General features: G+C 40.6%; 1 protein-coding gene across 3 annotated transcripts in view; it reads left to right on the forward strand.

Annotated features, from left to right (window-relative positions):
- Positions 1-15,062, forward strand: part of ANKRD55 (ankyrin repeat domain 55) — a 69,100-nt gene that overhangs the window by 48,333 nt on the left and 5,705 nt on the right. For all 3 annotated transcript variants that reach the window (XM_024765384.1, XM_024765382.1, XM_024765383.1), the window contains 3 exons: positions 1,976-2,143; positions 5,509-6,149; positions 14,039-14,131. In XM_024765384.1, the coding sequence (XP_024621152.1) occupies positions 1,976-2,143; positions 5,509-6,149; positions 14,039-14,131 (902 nt within the window). The remainder of the gene's footprint in view (positions 1-1,975; positions 2,144-5,508; positions 6,150-14,038; positions 14,132-15,062) is intronic.

Genomic DNA, 15,062 nt, shown 5'->3' on the forward strand with positions numbered 1-15,062 from the left:
AATTCTGTCACCTCCAGCATCAACTCAGGTTGTCCTTTTGTAGTCAAGGCCTCCCCCATCTCTAAGCTCTGGCAGCCACTGATTAGTTCTGTCTCTTGGGTTTTGCCTTTTCCAGAATGTTATATAAATGGAAATATACAGTATGTAATCTTTTGACATTGGTTTATTTCACTTGGTAGAATGACTTGAGATTCATCTATGTTCTATATATCAGTAGGCTGTTCTTTTTATTGCTGAGTAGGATTCAATTTTGTGGATGAACTATAGTTTGTCTTCACCCATTGAAGGACATTGGGTTGTTTACAGTTTTAGGCAATTATGGATAACGCTGCTATAAACATTTGTGTATAAGTTTTTGTGTGAACATAAATTTTCATTTCTTTAGCTATATATCTAGAAGTGAGATTGCTTGGTCATATGGTAAGTATGTTTAACTTTAGAAGGAACTGACAAACTATTTTCTGGTGTGACTGTTTCCATTTTGTATTCCCACCAAAAATGTATAAAAGTTCAGGTTACCCTGAATCTTCATCAGCCTTTGGTATTGCCAGGTTTGGGGTTCTTTTTTTCCAATTTTTTTTCAATTGAAGTATAGTTGATTTACAACGTTGTACCAATCTCTGCTGTACAGCAGTGACTCAGTTATACACACACACACACACACACACACACACACAGACACACACACACATACTGTATATACATTCTTTTTATTTTTTCTTAATTTTAGCCATTTAAATAAATATGTAGTTGTATCCCATTGTGTTTTAATTTGGATTTGTCTAATGACAAATGTTATTGAGCACGTTTTCATGTGCTTATTTACCATTTACGCATCTTCTTTGATAAAGTGTTCAGATCTTTTGCTAATTTATTTTAATTGGCGTGTGTATTTTTTTATTCAGTTTTGGAGTACTTTACATATTCTGAATACAAATTCTTTGTCGAATGTGCAGTTTGCAAATATTTTCTTCCAGTCTCAGGCTTTTTTTTTTCTTCCTTAAGAAAATAATAGTTTTGCCATTTAACAAGGTTTAAATACTGATGAATATTCATCCACCTTCTGGCTGATGAAGGACTTTCTAAAACATAAAATCATGAAACAAACCAAAAATGAAGAGGTAAATAAATGTGATTATTCCTTAAAATTTTTTATGGAAAATCACTAAAAAATTAAAAGCTAAGGGCTTCCCTGGTGGCGCAGTGGTTGTGAGTCTGCCTGCCGATGCAGGGGACGCAGGTTCGTGCCCTGGTCCGGGAAGACCCCACATGCCGCGGAGCAGCTGGGCCCGTGAGCCATGGCCGCTGAGCCTGCACATCCAGAAACAAATTAGAGAAAATGTTTTCATAAACATAACCTAGAAAAAAATTGATACCTTAAATATTTTAAAAACCCATATAAATTAGTAAGAAAAACTAATAATCTAATAGAAAAATGGGCATAGGGCATTAAGAATCATTTCAATGAAGAAACTCAAATGGCAAATAAACATATTTCAAAAGTTCTTCCCCACTATTAATTAAAGAAATGCAGAAGAAAACAACACTGAAGTACCATGTTGCCTACCAAGTTGGCAAAAGTCTTTAAAGATGGTGATAATACAATATTGGGAAGGAGTAGGGACACAGCTAGTAGGAGGAGAGATTGAGCCAGTTTTTTTGGAAGGCAGTTTGGCACTATGTATAAAGAGCCTTATGATTGTTCATACCCTTTGACCCACTACTTCCTCTTCTAGGAAATTCTCAGAAAGACCAAAGCAGGTGGAAGGCCACAGAATATCAGAATTAGAGGAGAGGCCCTTACACACATACACCATCATCTTGAAGCCCCATTTAATACATACCATTTCCACACTGTAAATAGCAACAAGTCTTTCCTGCCATGACCCAACTTCAAGCAGGAGCTGTTGCCAGCTAAGTAACCTGTACCATTCATGTGCTCAGACACTTATGCTGTTCCCCTGTGGTCCCCCAGGACACCTCTGCACTGGGCTGCAGCTGCAGGAAAGGCAGACTGTGTGCAGTCACTGCTGGAGCTGGGCATAGACAGCAACCTGCGAGACATCAGTGAGAGCACACCCCTGGCCTATGCCCTGTACTGCGGTCACACGGCCTGTGTCAAGCTCCTCTCCCAAGAGAGCAGGTGAGCGCACCAGGAGGCACTCATTTTTTCTTCCTTTCAAAGATTTATAAAATTGGATGAAATTGTTTAAACTGCCAAAACTAGCAGAAAATCAGCAATAACTTAATAATCGTGTTTGCCGTTATCTAACATGTAATGACATGTCCTTGACGCTGTGGAGCAAAATGATAGTAGTAAGCATGAATCCATCAGCCTAATATTCGCTGAACTCTAATCTCTTCTTTCCTTTTTCTCCCTTTCCTCGTCCCTTTATGCCGTATACTATTTATTTATTTATTTATTTATTTATGGCTGCATTGAGTCTTCGTTGCTGCGCGTAGGCTTTCTGTAGTTGCGGCGAGTGGGGACTACTCTTTGTTGCGGTGCGCGGGCTTCTCACTGCGGTGGCTTTTCTTGTTGCGGAGCATGGGTTCTAGGCGCGTGGGCTTCAGTAGTTGCAGCACGCGGGCTCAGTAGTTCTGGCACGCAGGCCCTAGAGTATGCCATATACCCTTAGTTGCTCTTTTGCCTAAATCAGCGTTTCTCCAACTTTTTGTTCTCAGGACCCTTTTACACTCTCAAAAATTATGGAGGACCCTAAAGAGCTTTTGTTTATGTGAGTTACACCTATCAATATTTATGGCATTAGAAATTAAAACTGAGAAACTTTTGAAAAAATATTTTGTTATTAATTTAAAGTAATAACCCATTACATTTACAAGTTCACATTAATACCATATTTTTAGTTAAAAAATAACCCATTCTTCAAAACAAACCAAAAAAATGTAATGAGAAGAGCAGTTTTGTTCTACTTTGCTCTTTGAATCTCTTTGATATCTTTATAGAAGCTTAATAGAATAGAGCTGCATTCCCACATCTGCTTCTGCATTCAACCCATTGCAATATGGTTGTTTTGACTGAAGTGTATGAAAACAATCTGGCCTCACATAGATATGTAGGTGAAAAAGGGAGGAGTATTTCAAGAGCCTTTTCAGATAACTGTGGATACTTTTCCTTTGATACTACGCCAAAACTTGACAAGTAGTAGTTTCCTAAAGCTTAGTGGCAATGTGGACTCTGTCACCATATCAGTGAAGTTTTTGAATTCTGTTACATTAAAATCCATTCATCTCTCTAGCACTTTAAATGTGTCTTACATCTATACATGATTTTATAATATCTTGCATTGGTCATTTGGAAAATATTGGTTTACTTAGTTATGAATATCTTCCAAATAGTACATTTCATTATACAATACCAGAAAAAAAATCACATTTGTTAATATCACCACTGATCTCATCAGAAAAGCCTCTATGTATCAGGAAGCTGTCAAGCTCACAGTGTGCATACAAATTTTCCAAAATTCTAATTTTTGCTTGAAAGCTAGATTTTTGTCATTGGCAACAATTAATGTCAATTGTTTACCTTGAAATGACAGGCTCACTTTGTTCATTTTTGAGAAATCAAATGCCCAACTCCAAATAACCACAGCTTGTCTATAAGCCATAAAAATCATGTTTCATGAAAAAAGTGACTAGTTCAGCTAGCAACTCAAACAACGGCACAAATGTTTTACCTCAAAACAACCATTGTACTTCAGTATATAGTAGAATTGTTTATGAGTAATTCCTATTTTATCGAAAAAATGTATCTCAAGGATCAATATTTAGTAAAATTAATAACATTTACTGGACATTATTAAGTTTAATGGCAATTTTTTTAATGAAAGTCTATTGTTGTTACTACCTTGATATGTGCCAAGGAGCCCACAGTTTCACCCACTTGCTCTCTTGCACCCTTGGTGTAAAAAGCAGACCAGTGGAAAAAACACTGGTGAGGGGCTTCCCTGGTGGCGCAGTGGTTGAGAGTCCGCCTGCCGATGCAGAGGACATGGGTTCGTGCCCCGGTCCAGGAGGATCCCACGTGCCGTGAAGCGGCTGGGCCCATGAGCCATGGCCTCTGAGCCTGCGCGTCTGGAGCCTGTGCTCCGCTGCAAAAAAAAAAACCAAAAAACCAAAACACCGGTTAGAAGTGATATTATTATGAATATAGGTTAAACCTCAGAAACTTCTGAAGACTATCAGGGCCCTCACCTCCAGGTTCGGTGGACCATACTTTGAGACCCACTGACCAAAATCACAACCTTAAGAGGAGGAGGAGATTGTTTATAGAAGATGCTGAAGTAGCATCAGTTAGCACAGGGGTATATTCTGTATGGGGAAACTTGAAAGAATGCTAGAGATCTCCTGGGGTTCTCTCTGGTAGTATCAGGAGTCCAGAAGTTGTGTTTAATATTTCAAAAAGCCTATTGGAAGGTGAAAGGAGGATAAAAATATATCACAGGAATAAAGATTCAATTATACACTGTGTGACCTGCAGAAAAAAAAACAAAAACAAAAACCATTCATTATATGCAGCCAAAATGAGGGGTGATTTTTTCAAATTACATATTACAATATCTCACTCCAAAGAGTAATGTTGCAATCTGGCTTTTAGGGCATGAACACAGTCAGGTTTCATCATTAACTCATACCACAGAAAGCATTAAATCAATTGTGGCCTCAGAAGAGAACAACACAGAATTTTCCAAGGAACAAAAACAGAATAGTGCCTCAGGGAAACTCTCCACACAGGAAGAGCCAGCTGGACAGCTGCTGACCGTTTTTTCCTTTAGAAATTGCCTGCTCATTGGGCATTGCTCATTTTCCTCTCCTGCCACGCCCAACCTCTGGAATACACACTTCCTCTTCTGCAGCTGAAGCCCAGACAAAAGCTTCTCTCCTCGGCTTCCTTTAGTACACTTTTTCAATAGGAAATTTAGCAAAAGCTCAACAAGAAACAACACACAAACAGCGTAAAATGGGCGGGCTTCCTATCAGAGCTCTGCCCAGATCTCCTGGGATCCCTTTCAGAGAAAGCCTAAAATCACACTCCCCCGACATCTGCAACCTCCACCCTGCTGCTGCTAGTTGAAGCCTGAAGGCCAAATGTACTCCACATTTGGCCTTCATCTCTTTGACATAAAGCTTGCACTCCTACTGACCTTAAGAAGTGAGAACAGTAATACTTTGAGGCATTTTCAGCTTACTTGATCCCTGGGAGAAAACAAATTTTGAAAGGATAGTTCCTGAGGGAGCAGGTGAAATCTAACTAAGAAATGTTCTAACTGGACAGAGAACTGACCGTGGCAAGGAAGGGGATGGCCAAGGAGGTTGTGAGTAGCTCTTGCACATCACCTTTGACTTAAGAGGGCTTCGAGTGTCTATGGATGATCTCAGACAACCTGCTCAGGTGGATGGAATAGAGGGAGGTCTGTTGTGTGGTTACTGCTGGTGTCTGCACTTCCTGCCCTCACATAGCATCCTTGTTATTTTATATTCCCATAGAACAGAGCCTACTCGACCCCTTCCTTCCCAGAAGAGTAGACCCCAGAAGAAGGAGGGACGATTCAGCATGCTCAGTCAAATCTTCTGCAGGAACAAAAAAGAAGAGCAGAGGGCCTATCGGAAAGATCACTGCAGGGACTGGCACAGGGCGGAGCCCACCTCGGAAGTTGATGACATCATCACCACCTTTGACAGCAACATGGATACCAACTGCCAAGAACAGCCTGGTGATCAGGTGGCTATGGTTGACTTTAAGAAGAGGACCTCAGAGAATTCAAAATATCACTTGCCAGAAAAGAAGCCTCTGGCCCATAAAGGACTTCCGCCAATCAGAACGCAGAGTCTCCCACCCATCACCCTAGGCCATAACTTCCTGACAGCCCCCCAGGGGGCCACTTCCCATGCTGGCCTGAGCTCTGGTACTCATCATGCTGCCCAGCAATCTCAGAAAAGCCGAAGTGAGCAGGATTTATTGAATAACAGAACTGGCTGCCAGGTATTGCTAGATAACCAGGTGTTCTATAAAGCTTGGACTGTGTCTTCTTCTGATAAGCTGCTAGACAGGTTGCTTACCAGCAGATCCAGTCACCAGGAGGTGTCAGGGCCGCCGCATCTTCCTCATCTACATAATCCTTCATCAGGTAATGTCCCTGCTTCCTTCTTTCTCATTTGTGACAGATTCTATACAAGAAATGTGTTATGTAGTCCTGGGTTAGGAACTGGAGTGACAGTAGGTGGCCTAGAGGACAGGGTCAGAATGGAAATGGGTGATTAGGCTACCTTTTTCCCTTGAGTGTACTGGATTCAGGATTTCCAGGCTATGGAAACAGTCTGCTTTTCCACCTCGAGAGCAATCATCAAGTAAAAATATGTGCCTTCTCATCTTATCTCATCGTAGCAGATATGTGTGGTGACTGGCAGATTAGAGCAGGAATATTACTATTTCCACTAGCAAGTATTCTTAAGCAGGGATACTTGGCAGTATCACCTATGAGAGGTTGATTTGTTTGTGTGATTGTTTGTTTTTAAATCATGTGTTCGATGACCACTCCAGGACTACTGAACCAAGATCTTGGTGAGGCAAAAGGGAAAATGGCAATGCCTTCTATGTATACACGTAGAAAGAGAACACATTCACACATGTGTGGCTCAGGTCTCCATACACACCAAAGGGTTACGTGGCAATTCTCCCTCCTGCCTCTTGCCCCAGCTACTGAGTGCCCCTCATCCAAAGCTATGTTATTAATTTTTTGTTTACCTTCCAGAGATATTTTATACATATTTAAATATATATGTATATATACATTTTAAATAAGTGTATCACACTAAAGAATCTATATTTTTATACACATGCAAGCAATATATACGTACCATTTTCCCATTTAACATTTGTGTTAAACAAATGTATCACACTAAAATTTTTATTTCTTTGTTAACGGCCCCCAGGTGATTCTGATGTATACCAGAGACTAAGAACTATCGTTCTAATAAAGCAGAGGCTGCAAAACAACTTCCAAAATCAGTTCATTACTAATGCAGTAATCAAGTGAATTAATTACTAGTATTTAAAAATCATGAAGTTTGACATAAAAATTTAAAACTCTAGCTTCTCTTGAGAAGTTGAAAAGTCTGGCAACACTGAACCCAAATTTCACTTGGCAATAATTGCCTGGATCTGAGTAACCACTATCCCCATAGACATCACTTGGACATCACTGTCCCCAGTTCAACCCAGTCTGCACCACTCTCCAGTATCTGTCTGTGGAGTGTCAGTTGTTCTTTATCAACAAGTTTCTGTTGTTGTTTTTCTTATAGTAGGGTTAAGAGGAAAAATGATATATTGCTTGAACCATATTTCTTTCAGAAGTAGAAAAATGAAAGCCCAAGGGGGCTATGTATATTTTAAGAAGTAGAGGAGCACAGTATATCTCTGGAAATAAGGAATATTCCTTCCCATTTAATATACAGCATGAGTCTGGCTCTCCTCACTCATCTTCATGTACCTGATGTCTGAAACCTGTGAGGTAGAGTATGGCTTCCCTCATACATATTTATATGTTTTTAAGCACAGGATAGATAGGAATAAACACATGAAGGCTATTTCCTGAGAAAAACTTTCCTCAAGATTTTACTTCCTCCACTAAGCACTGAAGCGTGGGTAGTTTTTCCTTGTGTTCTGCAGAAGGGTGAGGAAGAAAAGATATTGATCTGCTGTGTTTGGTGGCCTCCAGGGCCTTGACTCAGCCTGCTTTCTGGAGTTAGTCCTGTCTTGGCTAATATCTTCTTTATGAAAATTTTTTGAAATTTGTGAAAGTCTTGTTCCTTTTCTGTTCCCAGGACAGCCTTGGGCTGTCTTTTCTATATCAGTTAGGATTGGGTTCATCTGCCTGTAACAGAAATCCAAAGTAACAGTGGCTTAAACAGCATAGAAGTTTATTGCTGTCATATGAAAGTAGTCGAAGGTGATGGTTCCCAGGTGCTTGGTGAATCCGTGATCACCAGAGACCCAGGCTCCTTCCATCTGTACGCTCTACAACTTAACCTATGCCTTTCATCCTTTGGATCATTGCACATTTCATAATGTCTGACAGAGCAGGAGGAAGGAAGGGGGGTGGGGCGGAAATGGATGTCTGCCAGCTGAATTAGCTCCCATTAATAAGTTATCTCCCATAAATTCCACAGTCTGCTTCCATTTCTTTGGCCAGAACTTTAGTCACGTGATCATGCCTATCTGCACAGGAGACTGGGAATTGGATCCTTTTAACTGGGCACATGACCGTCCCTCCAAAATTGGATTTTTGTTTCTAGGAGGAAAAAGAGAATAGATATTGGATAGAGAACTAGTAGATTGTGTCACATGTGCCATCTAAAACCTTCTATATTATTTAAAATAAAAGGAAATTCAATAAATTGGTTTGAGGATTTGTTTCACTTTTCCAGTGAAGTAACTTGAAAAGTCCTATGGGGCAGAAAAGGAGAAGCAGAGTTCTCCAAGGGAATGTCAAATAATTAGCCGTGCCTGTACCAAAGCATTTATTTTTTTCAACCAATTTTTTTTTTTGTAGATGTTGGGGGTAGGAGTTTATTAATTAATTAATTTATTTTTGCTGTGTTGCGTCTTTGTTTCTGTGCGAGGGCTTTCTCTAGTTGTGTCAAGCGGGGGCCACTCTTCATCGCGGTGCGCGGGCCTCTCACTATCGCGGCCTCTCTTGTTGCGGAGCACAGGCTCCAGACGCGCAGGCTCAGTAGTTGTGGCTCACGGGCCTAGTTGCTCCGCGGCATGTGGGATCTTCCCAGACCAGGGCTCGAACCTGTGTCCCCTGCATTAGCAGGCACATTCTCAACCACTGCGCCACCAGGGAAGCCCCAACAACCAATGTTTTTGAATGCTGATAATAACTAGGAGCCATTCTAAGTAACTGAGTCATGACAAGATAAACTCCCAAGAATCTTCAGCCTATAAATGAACTTTAAGGTACATGGATTTGCTAAACTGATTATACAACTCACTTTAAATTGATTTTCTTCTCATGTTTAGATACAAAATCATAAGAGTTTTAAACGGAAAGGACCTTAGTTCTTTCACTCATTCTTTAATGGATAATGTCTTTCAAGGATAATGTCTATTATCCTGATTTATGAAGAGGCAGCACATCCAGTGGTTAAGAAAGGGATTCGTTTTTTTGGCTGCACCACACGGCTTATGGGATTTAGTTCCCTGACCAGGAATCAAACCTGGGACCATGGCAGTGAAAGAGCCAGCTTCTAACCACTGGACTGCCAGGGAATTGCCCCAAGAGAGGGATTCTAAAGTCACACTATCTGGGTTCAAATTCTGACTCTCTCATTTACTTGCTGTTACTGAATCTCTCTGAGCCGTTGTTTCCTCATGTCAAAAATGGGAGGAAATACCTAACATGTAGGGCTGTGAGTTGCTGTTAAGATTAAACAAATTGATGCATATAAAATACTTAGAACAGTGATTGAGCATAGTACTATACACACATACACATTTGTGGGTTTTTTTTTTTTTAGCTATGTGCCAGGCCCTATGCTAAGCACTATGCCTTAGAGACAAGCTACAGATGACCTTTGTTTAAAAGATGATGACATTTAAGTAAATGTGCTAGTCAGCTGCCTTTTTGCTCTCGGATCTAGTCTCTTCCCTCCAGCTCTACTTTGTATCTCAGGAAACTACACTTCCCAGGCTCCCTTGCAGCTGCTTCCAGGTACTTTTGGCCAAGTACCAAGAGGCACTGGCAATAGAGTAAGAGCAGGAGAAAGAGGAAAACAGGTGTAGCTCTACACAGTGTCCCTCTGCTTCCTATGGATTCTCCAACAGGGCTTCCAATTCCTCCCACTTCCTCCACAAAGCCCCTCACTCTGTGGTTCTGGCTCCCACTAGCTTCTGAGCCTTGGTGATACCAACTCTTCCCCTTATCACTCCAGCCTAGAAGTGGTTGCATCTTCCTGCTGTGGTTAATCTCTGGATTGTCCTTCTACCCTGTCCTCTGGCTTCTCACCTTTTCCACCAACCAGTATAACCACCTTTCTGTATGAAATTCCCTCTGTTTCAAGGCCTAAAGGAGTCTCTGTTTTCCTGAATGAGCCCTGATTGATAAGGCAAGACATGTCATCTCTCTCGGCTACAGTTTTCCTACCCTCTGGATACAGAGTCTGGGACCATTTTGTTTCATGAGGACCTTTCCAGTTATAATTTACATGGCCTAGAATCTGCTCAGTCTTACAACTAATTGTTCTGAATATGTCACTAAGGACATATTCAGAACTTGAACCCAGACCTCCTAAATAGGAAGTTATCCCATGGCAATGTACATATTTCTCTCTTTAAGTCTCAAAGTCCAGTTTGTTAGTATGCTTACCAGATTACCTACAATGTGATTTTCTTAGAAATTACACTGTACTCCCCAAAATAAAAAGATTTCTCTCTGCCTTATAGATTTCATTTTTGTGAATGTTTTTTAACCCAATTTGAGGTGTTGTTTTTAGAACTGCTGAAGCTTCCAGAGTACAGTTGGGAGGGTTCACTTAAGGGGTTCAAGTTGTTACTCTAGGCAGGTTGAAACTCAGTAGATTTCTACACTGAGCTCCCATACTTGATTTGAAACCTAAAGTAGCGAAGCATTTGGATACTATAAATCATACCACAGCACCACTGACTTGAACTTGGATGGTCCCTTTACTTTGGATTTTCTCTTTTCCCACCCTGGGTTTAGTAGAAATAATATGGGCTAGCAGTGATTGCTACCGTTTGAATTCCAGGCAGCTAATGTCCTGTGCTTACATCAGCAGCCCTGAACATTTAGCTGTAATGATTATTGCTTAACATTTATTGAGACCTGTCACTGGGCTAGATGGAGAGAGATGCGGGATGAGGCACTTAACTTAATGAGGGAATTTGGAGCACATCAGCTTAATTCATTGAGAGCAGCTTTCAGAGAAAATTGAACAGAAAGCTCTGTGGTGTTTGCTACCAGCCTGGTTATTTGCAGGCTATCACAAGGAAACTAACAAAGTGTTTGCTTCCTTTCTCCCTCAAGAGAGAACTTTCTTCTCCAGAATTTTCTAGAGTATCCTAGCAACAACACGCTCTCCTCCTCAGGTCTGGTAGTAGGTAGGTCTGATGCTGTGACCACCTCTGTTTAAACCCATCAGAAGCTTGCATCTTAACAGGATGAAGGCCAGATTTTTAGCTTGCAAACAAAGTCCTCCCAACATGGTCTGGCCTCACTTCCCATTCTCAACTTCTGCACCTCCCGTCTCAAATCCTTTCCTCCCACCCCCCACCCCCTTGAACAGTTCCTTGAATATCTCTCAGTTCCTATACAACTACATACCTTTTTACTCTATGACATCTTTGCCCATGTTATTTTTATCCACTGTGTGCTTGACAGATTCCTACAATCTTTTAAGAACCAGCCCAAAACTTCCTCCTATGTAGAAGTTACCCTGACTGCTGTAGGAGGTGTGACCCATTTTCACTATCCATCATAAAAGAATATCTCTGCCTTATTAAGCCTCCTCTGGGGCAGTGAACCACATACTTCCCCTTCAACAGCACTGCAGGAGAGGAATTTTTATCCCCATTTTAGAGATGAAGAAATTGAGGAGTAGAGTGGTTAGCCCACTGACCTAAGGTCACAGAGCTAGCTAGGAAGTAGCAGAGCAGATGTACAAGCGAGGTCTATGGGATTCAAGACACACTGACCTCTGATACCCTCACAGCACTACTCATGGCCTTCAAAAGTACAGCTTTACCTGTCTCTCTTCCCATCAGCCCCTCCTGAGCACCTTGCCTTCTGTTTGTACTCTAGGCTCTGGAATACAGTGAGTTTGCAATAGATGAGTGCTGAATTATTATTAATCTTCATTCACTTCTGTTTCCTCATTTAACGATGAAAACGCTTCCTGCCTTTTTATTCTAAGACAGTGGTCCTCAACCCTGTCCCCACAGGCTGGACGCTCCCTGAAGGTGCCTACAGCCCAGATAAGAGAACTTTGGACTATGCACATTCTGCCTTGTCCTTCAAAACTGAGCAAAACGCCAGTGTGGAAAAAAGTTTAACTCTCCTCCCACCTCCTCCCAAATCACTGCTGAAGTCCTTCTCTGCCACTTCTCCCATCCTATCAATATTGCTCTGGCCCCTAAGGAGGCAGGATAGTGTGGATTTTAGGTCCAGCGCCTGGGGGACACTTCCCATCATGTGATCTTGCAGACAATTTAGAACTTCTCCAAGCTGCAGTGCCCTCATTTGTAAAATGGGGATGATAATAGTATCTATCTCACAAGGGAAGGTGATTGTTAGGATTAAATGAGATTATGCCTACAGCAGTTAGTCCAGTCCTTGACAATAGTAAGTGCTCAATATGCATTATCCATAATTATCATTATCTCATTTTTGGTTTTGCAAATTTCTGCTCAAGTGTTCATGGATGAATAATCAGGTATGAGCTGATATGGGTTTTATTGTAATTCTACTTAGGAATGTTTTCTTTTAAATAATGGCTTGTGAGGTTATTTAACCTTCAAAGTTCAAAGGAATAAAAATATAATGGCAAAATGTCCACCAAGGAGACTAGAAATTTTGCTTACTATTCATCAAATGACATCAAATGACACTGCTCAGATGACTGCCCCTACAAATCTACCACTGGACTCACTGAAGCAGATGGGAGGTGGATCATGGCTAATGCTTTTTTTCCCCTGTTCTAAGGACTGCTTTACCCAAACGGAAGACTTAAACCCTATGAGTGTTGCTGTAGTGATTCTGGTTCCTACTAGACTACTAAACAAAAGATCAAATGAATACAGGCCCCACTGTCCAGGAGATCATGTTAAACATGCCACAGAATAACACTGTAATAATTGCTAATGTTTATTGTTTGCTCTGTAAGCTAAATGCTTTACCTTTGTTCTCCGAATCTTTATGACAGCTGAAAAAGACAGATAAAATTATTTTCAGCATTTTACATGTGAGGAAATTAAGATTTAGAGACAGAACATCACTTGGCCGAGTTGGGAATTAAGCCTAATCCTGTCTGACCCCAGAGCCCAAACTCCTATTTATTATACCATTCGGTCAACTTGTTAAATGGACTTAACTTTTGTGTAGTCCCTTCTATTTTCAGGTGTTTGGAACATCCATCTCTTGTAATCAGTCATGTGCTAATAAATGTTTAATAGGTGGCTCTTCAGAGAAAAATCCGTACTTGCTGATTTCCCTGATGTAAATATTCCCACCATGGCTGACGTCAAGCCACCAAGTATGATGTAAACCAGCTCACAAAATTCCTGAAAATTTAAGAGCTGTTATGCATAGCTCCAGCATAACTCTACTGGTCATCTAAATTAGATCATCCGGATCTCCCAAGTGCTTTCACTCAGCTCCCATCTTCTAGATCAGTGTGTCTCAATCCTGGATTCACAACAGAATCACCTGGGAGCTGACAAAAATCTGGCATCCTATCCCAGCCCCAGAGATACTCATTTATTTGGTGTGGTGTTTAGCCAGAGTAGCATCTTTTTTTAACTCCTCAGATAATTTCTCTGCGCAGACAGGAGTAAGAAACACAGCTCTCGAAGAATATATTCTACTCATCACCCACTCATTCAACCCAGATTGACCAATCTGTGATACACTAATACCCTATGTTATTTTTCAAACTTTTAAGTTTTGTAGAGTGCGTGGCCAACTGTGCTTGTTCATAAAATTGTATTTAAATAGTTTACTCAAGAAATGATTTCTGATACCTTTTCCTTTCATGTAAACAGCGACTGGAATGTGAATAGTTTACTCAAGAAATGATTTCTGATACCTTTTCCTTTCATGTAAACAGCGACTGGAATGTGACAGAAACAATATGGTAGAGCTATTAGTATTTTGTTGTTGTTGTTAACATCATAAATTTCATGATCTATAACAACCTTTATGATTCTTTTATCCATTGGATTTTATAATTTGCCCTTGGTTGAGTCTCATATGATTGATGCAAATATGTTTGTCCCCAGGACAAAATTTTCAGCATCTCTCCCCAAACAGACCTAAAATCTGGGATCTTCCTTTCACCCGGAACAACCTGGCTCCCCTACCAGACCAAAAATGTAAGTATTTTGAATTTTCCTCGGCTTCCTTTGCAAAGGTTAACAGTGTTAACACGTCTAGACAGGACTAAATGTTATTTTGGTTTATTTTCATTTTTTTCAAGAGAGCATCAGGTGCCCAACCCTGTAAATTACAGGAAAATAAAATAGAGACGGTCTTCAAAGCTTCATCCAACATGGTAATGCTTGTTTAAAAAAATACTCCCTCCCTTGAGGAATTTTTGTGTTTGGACTATAAAAACAATAACAGACGTTTATTTTGCTATGTACTATTTAATGTCTTTAATGCTTTAAAAATTCTTAAGACTGGCTTCCTGACATTGTTTTCCTTACTATGTTGGACAGATAGAAATGTGTCTTACCTCTGCACTCACAGGCTAATGCATTCCTAAGCAGAAAGGAATAATCAAGTAGATGCTGTTCATCAGTTTTACTGTTAGCGTTATTTCATGCAAAACTTCTCACAATATAAACTGTTAATATATTCTATTCACCAAGTGATCAGGTTTGCCTGTGCCTAAGTATTATCTGGGGTGCTTGTTATATAGGGGATTCCTGAGCCCCATGCCTAGAAATTTGGAGATTGTAAATCCTTATATCTGTACTCTGAGGCAGTAGAGATGAGAAAACTGAGTTCAGAGAGGTCACATAACTTGCCCGTTATTTAGGTAGTAAGTAGCAGAGCCAGAAGCAGAATTACAGGATACCGAGTCAGCTGTCACATGAAACAGGTGATACTTATTGGATTTTTTTTTTTTTTTTTTGAACTCTCAACCACTGCACCACCAGGAAAGCCCCTACTCACTGGATTTTAATTTCCTTCCTTCCTGTTCTTCCTATCCCAACCCACTCTTTTATAACATGTACTCAAGCACTTGTGTGCACATACACACTCTCTCTCTCTCTCTCTCTCTCTCTCTCTCTCTCTCTC

This window comes from Neophocaena asiaeorientalis, unplaced genomic scaffold (genome assembly GCF_003031525.2).
Source record: "Neophocaena asiaeorientalis asiaeorientalis breed wild unplaced genomic scaffold, Neophocaena_asiaeorientalis_V1.1 scaffold198, whole genome shotgun sequence".
In the NCBI taxonomy this organism is placed as follows: domain Eukaryota; kingdom Metazoa; phylum Chordata; class Mammalia; order Artiodactyla; family Phocoenidae; genus Neophocaena; species Neophocaena asiaeorientalis.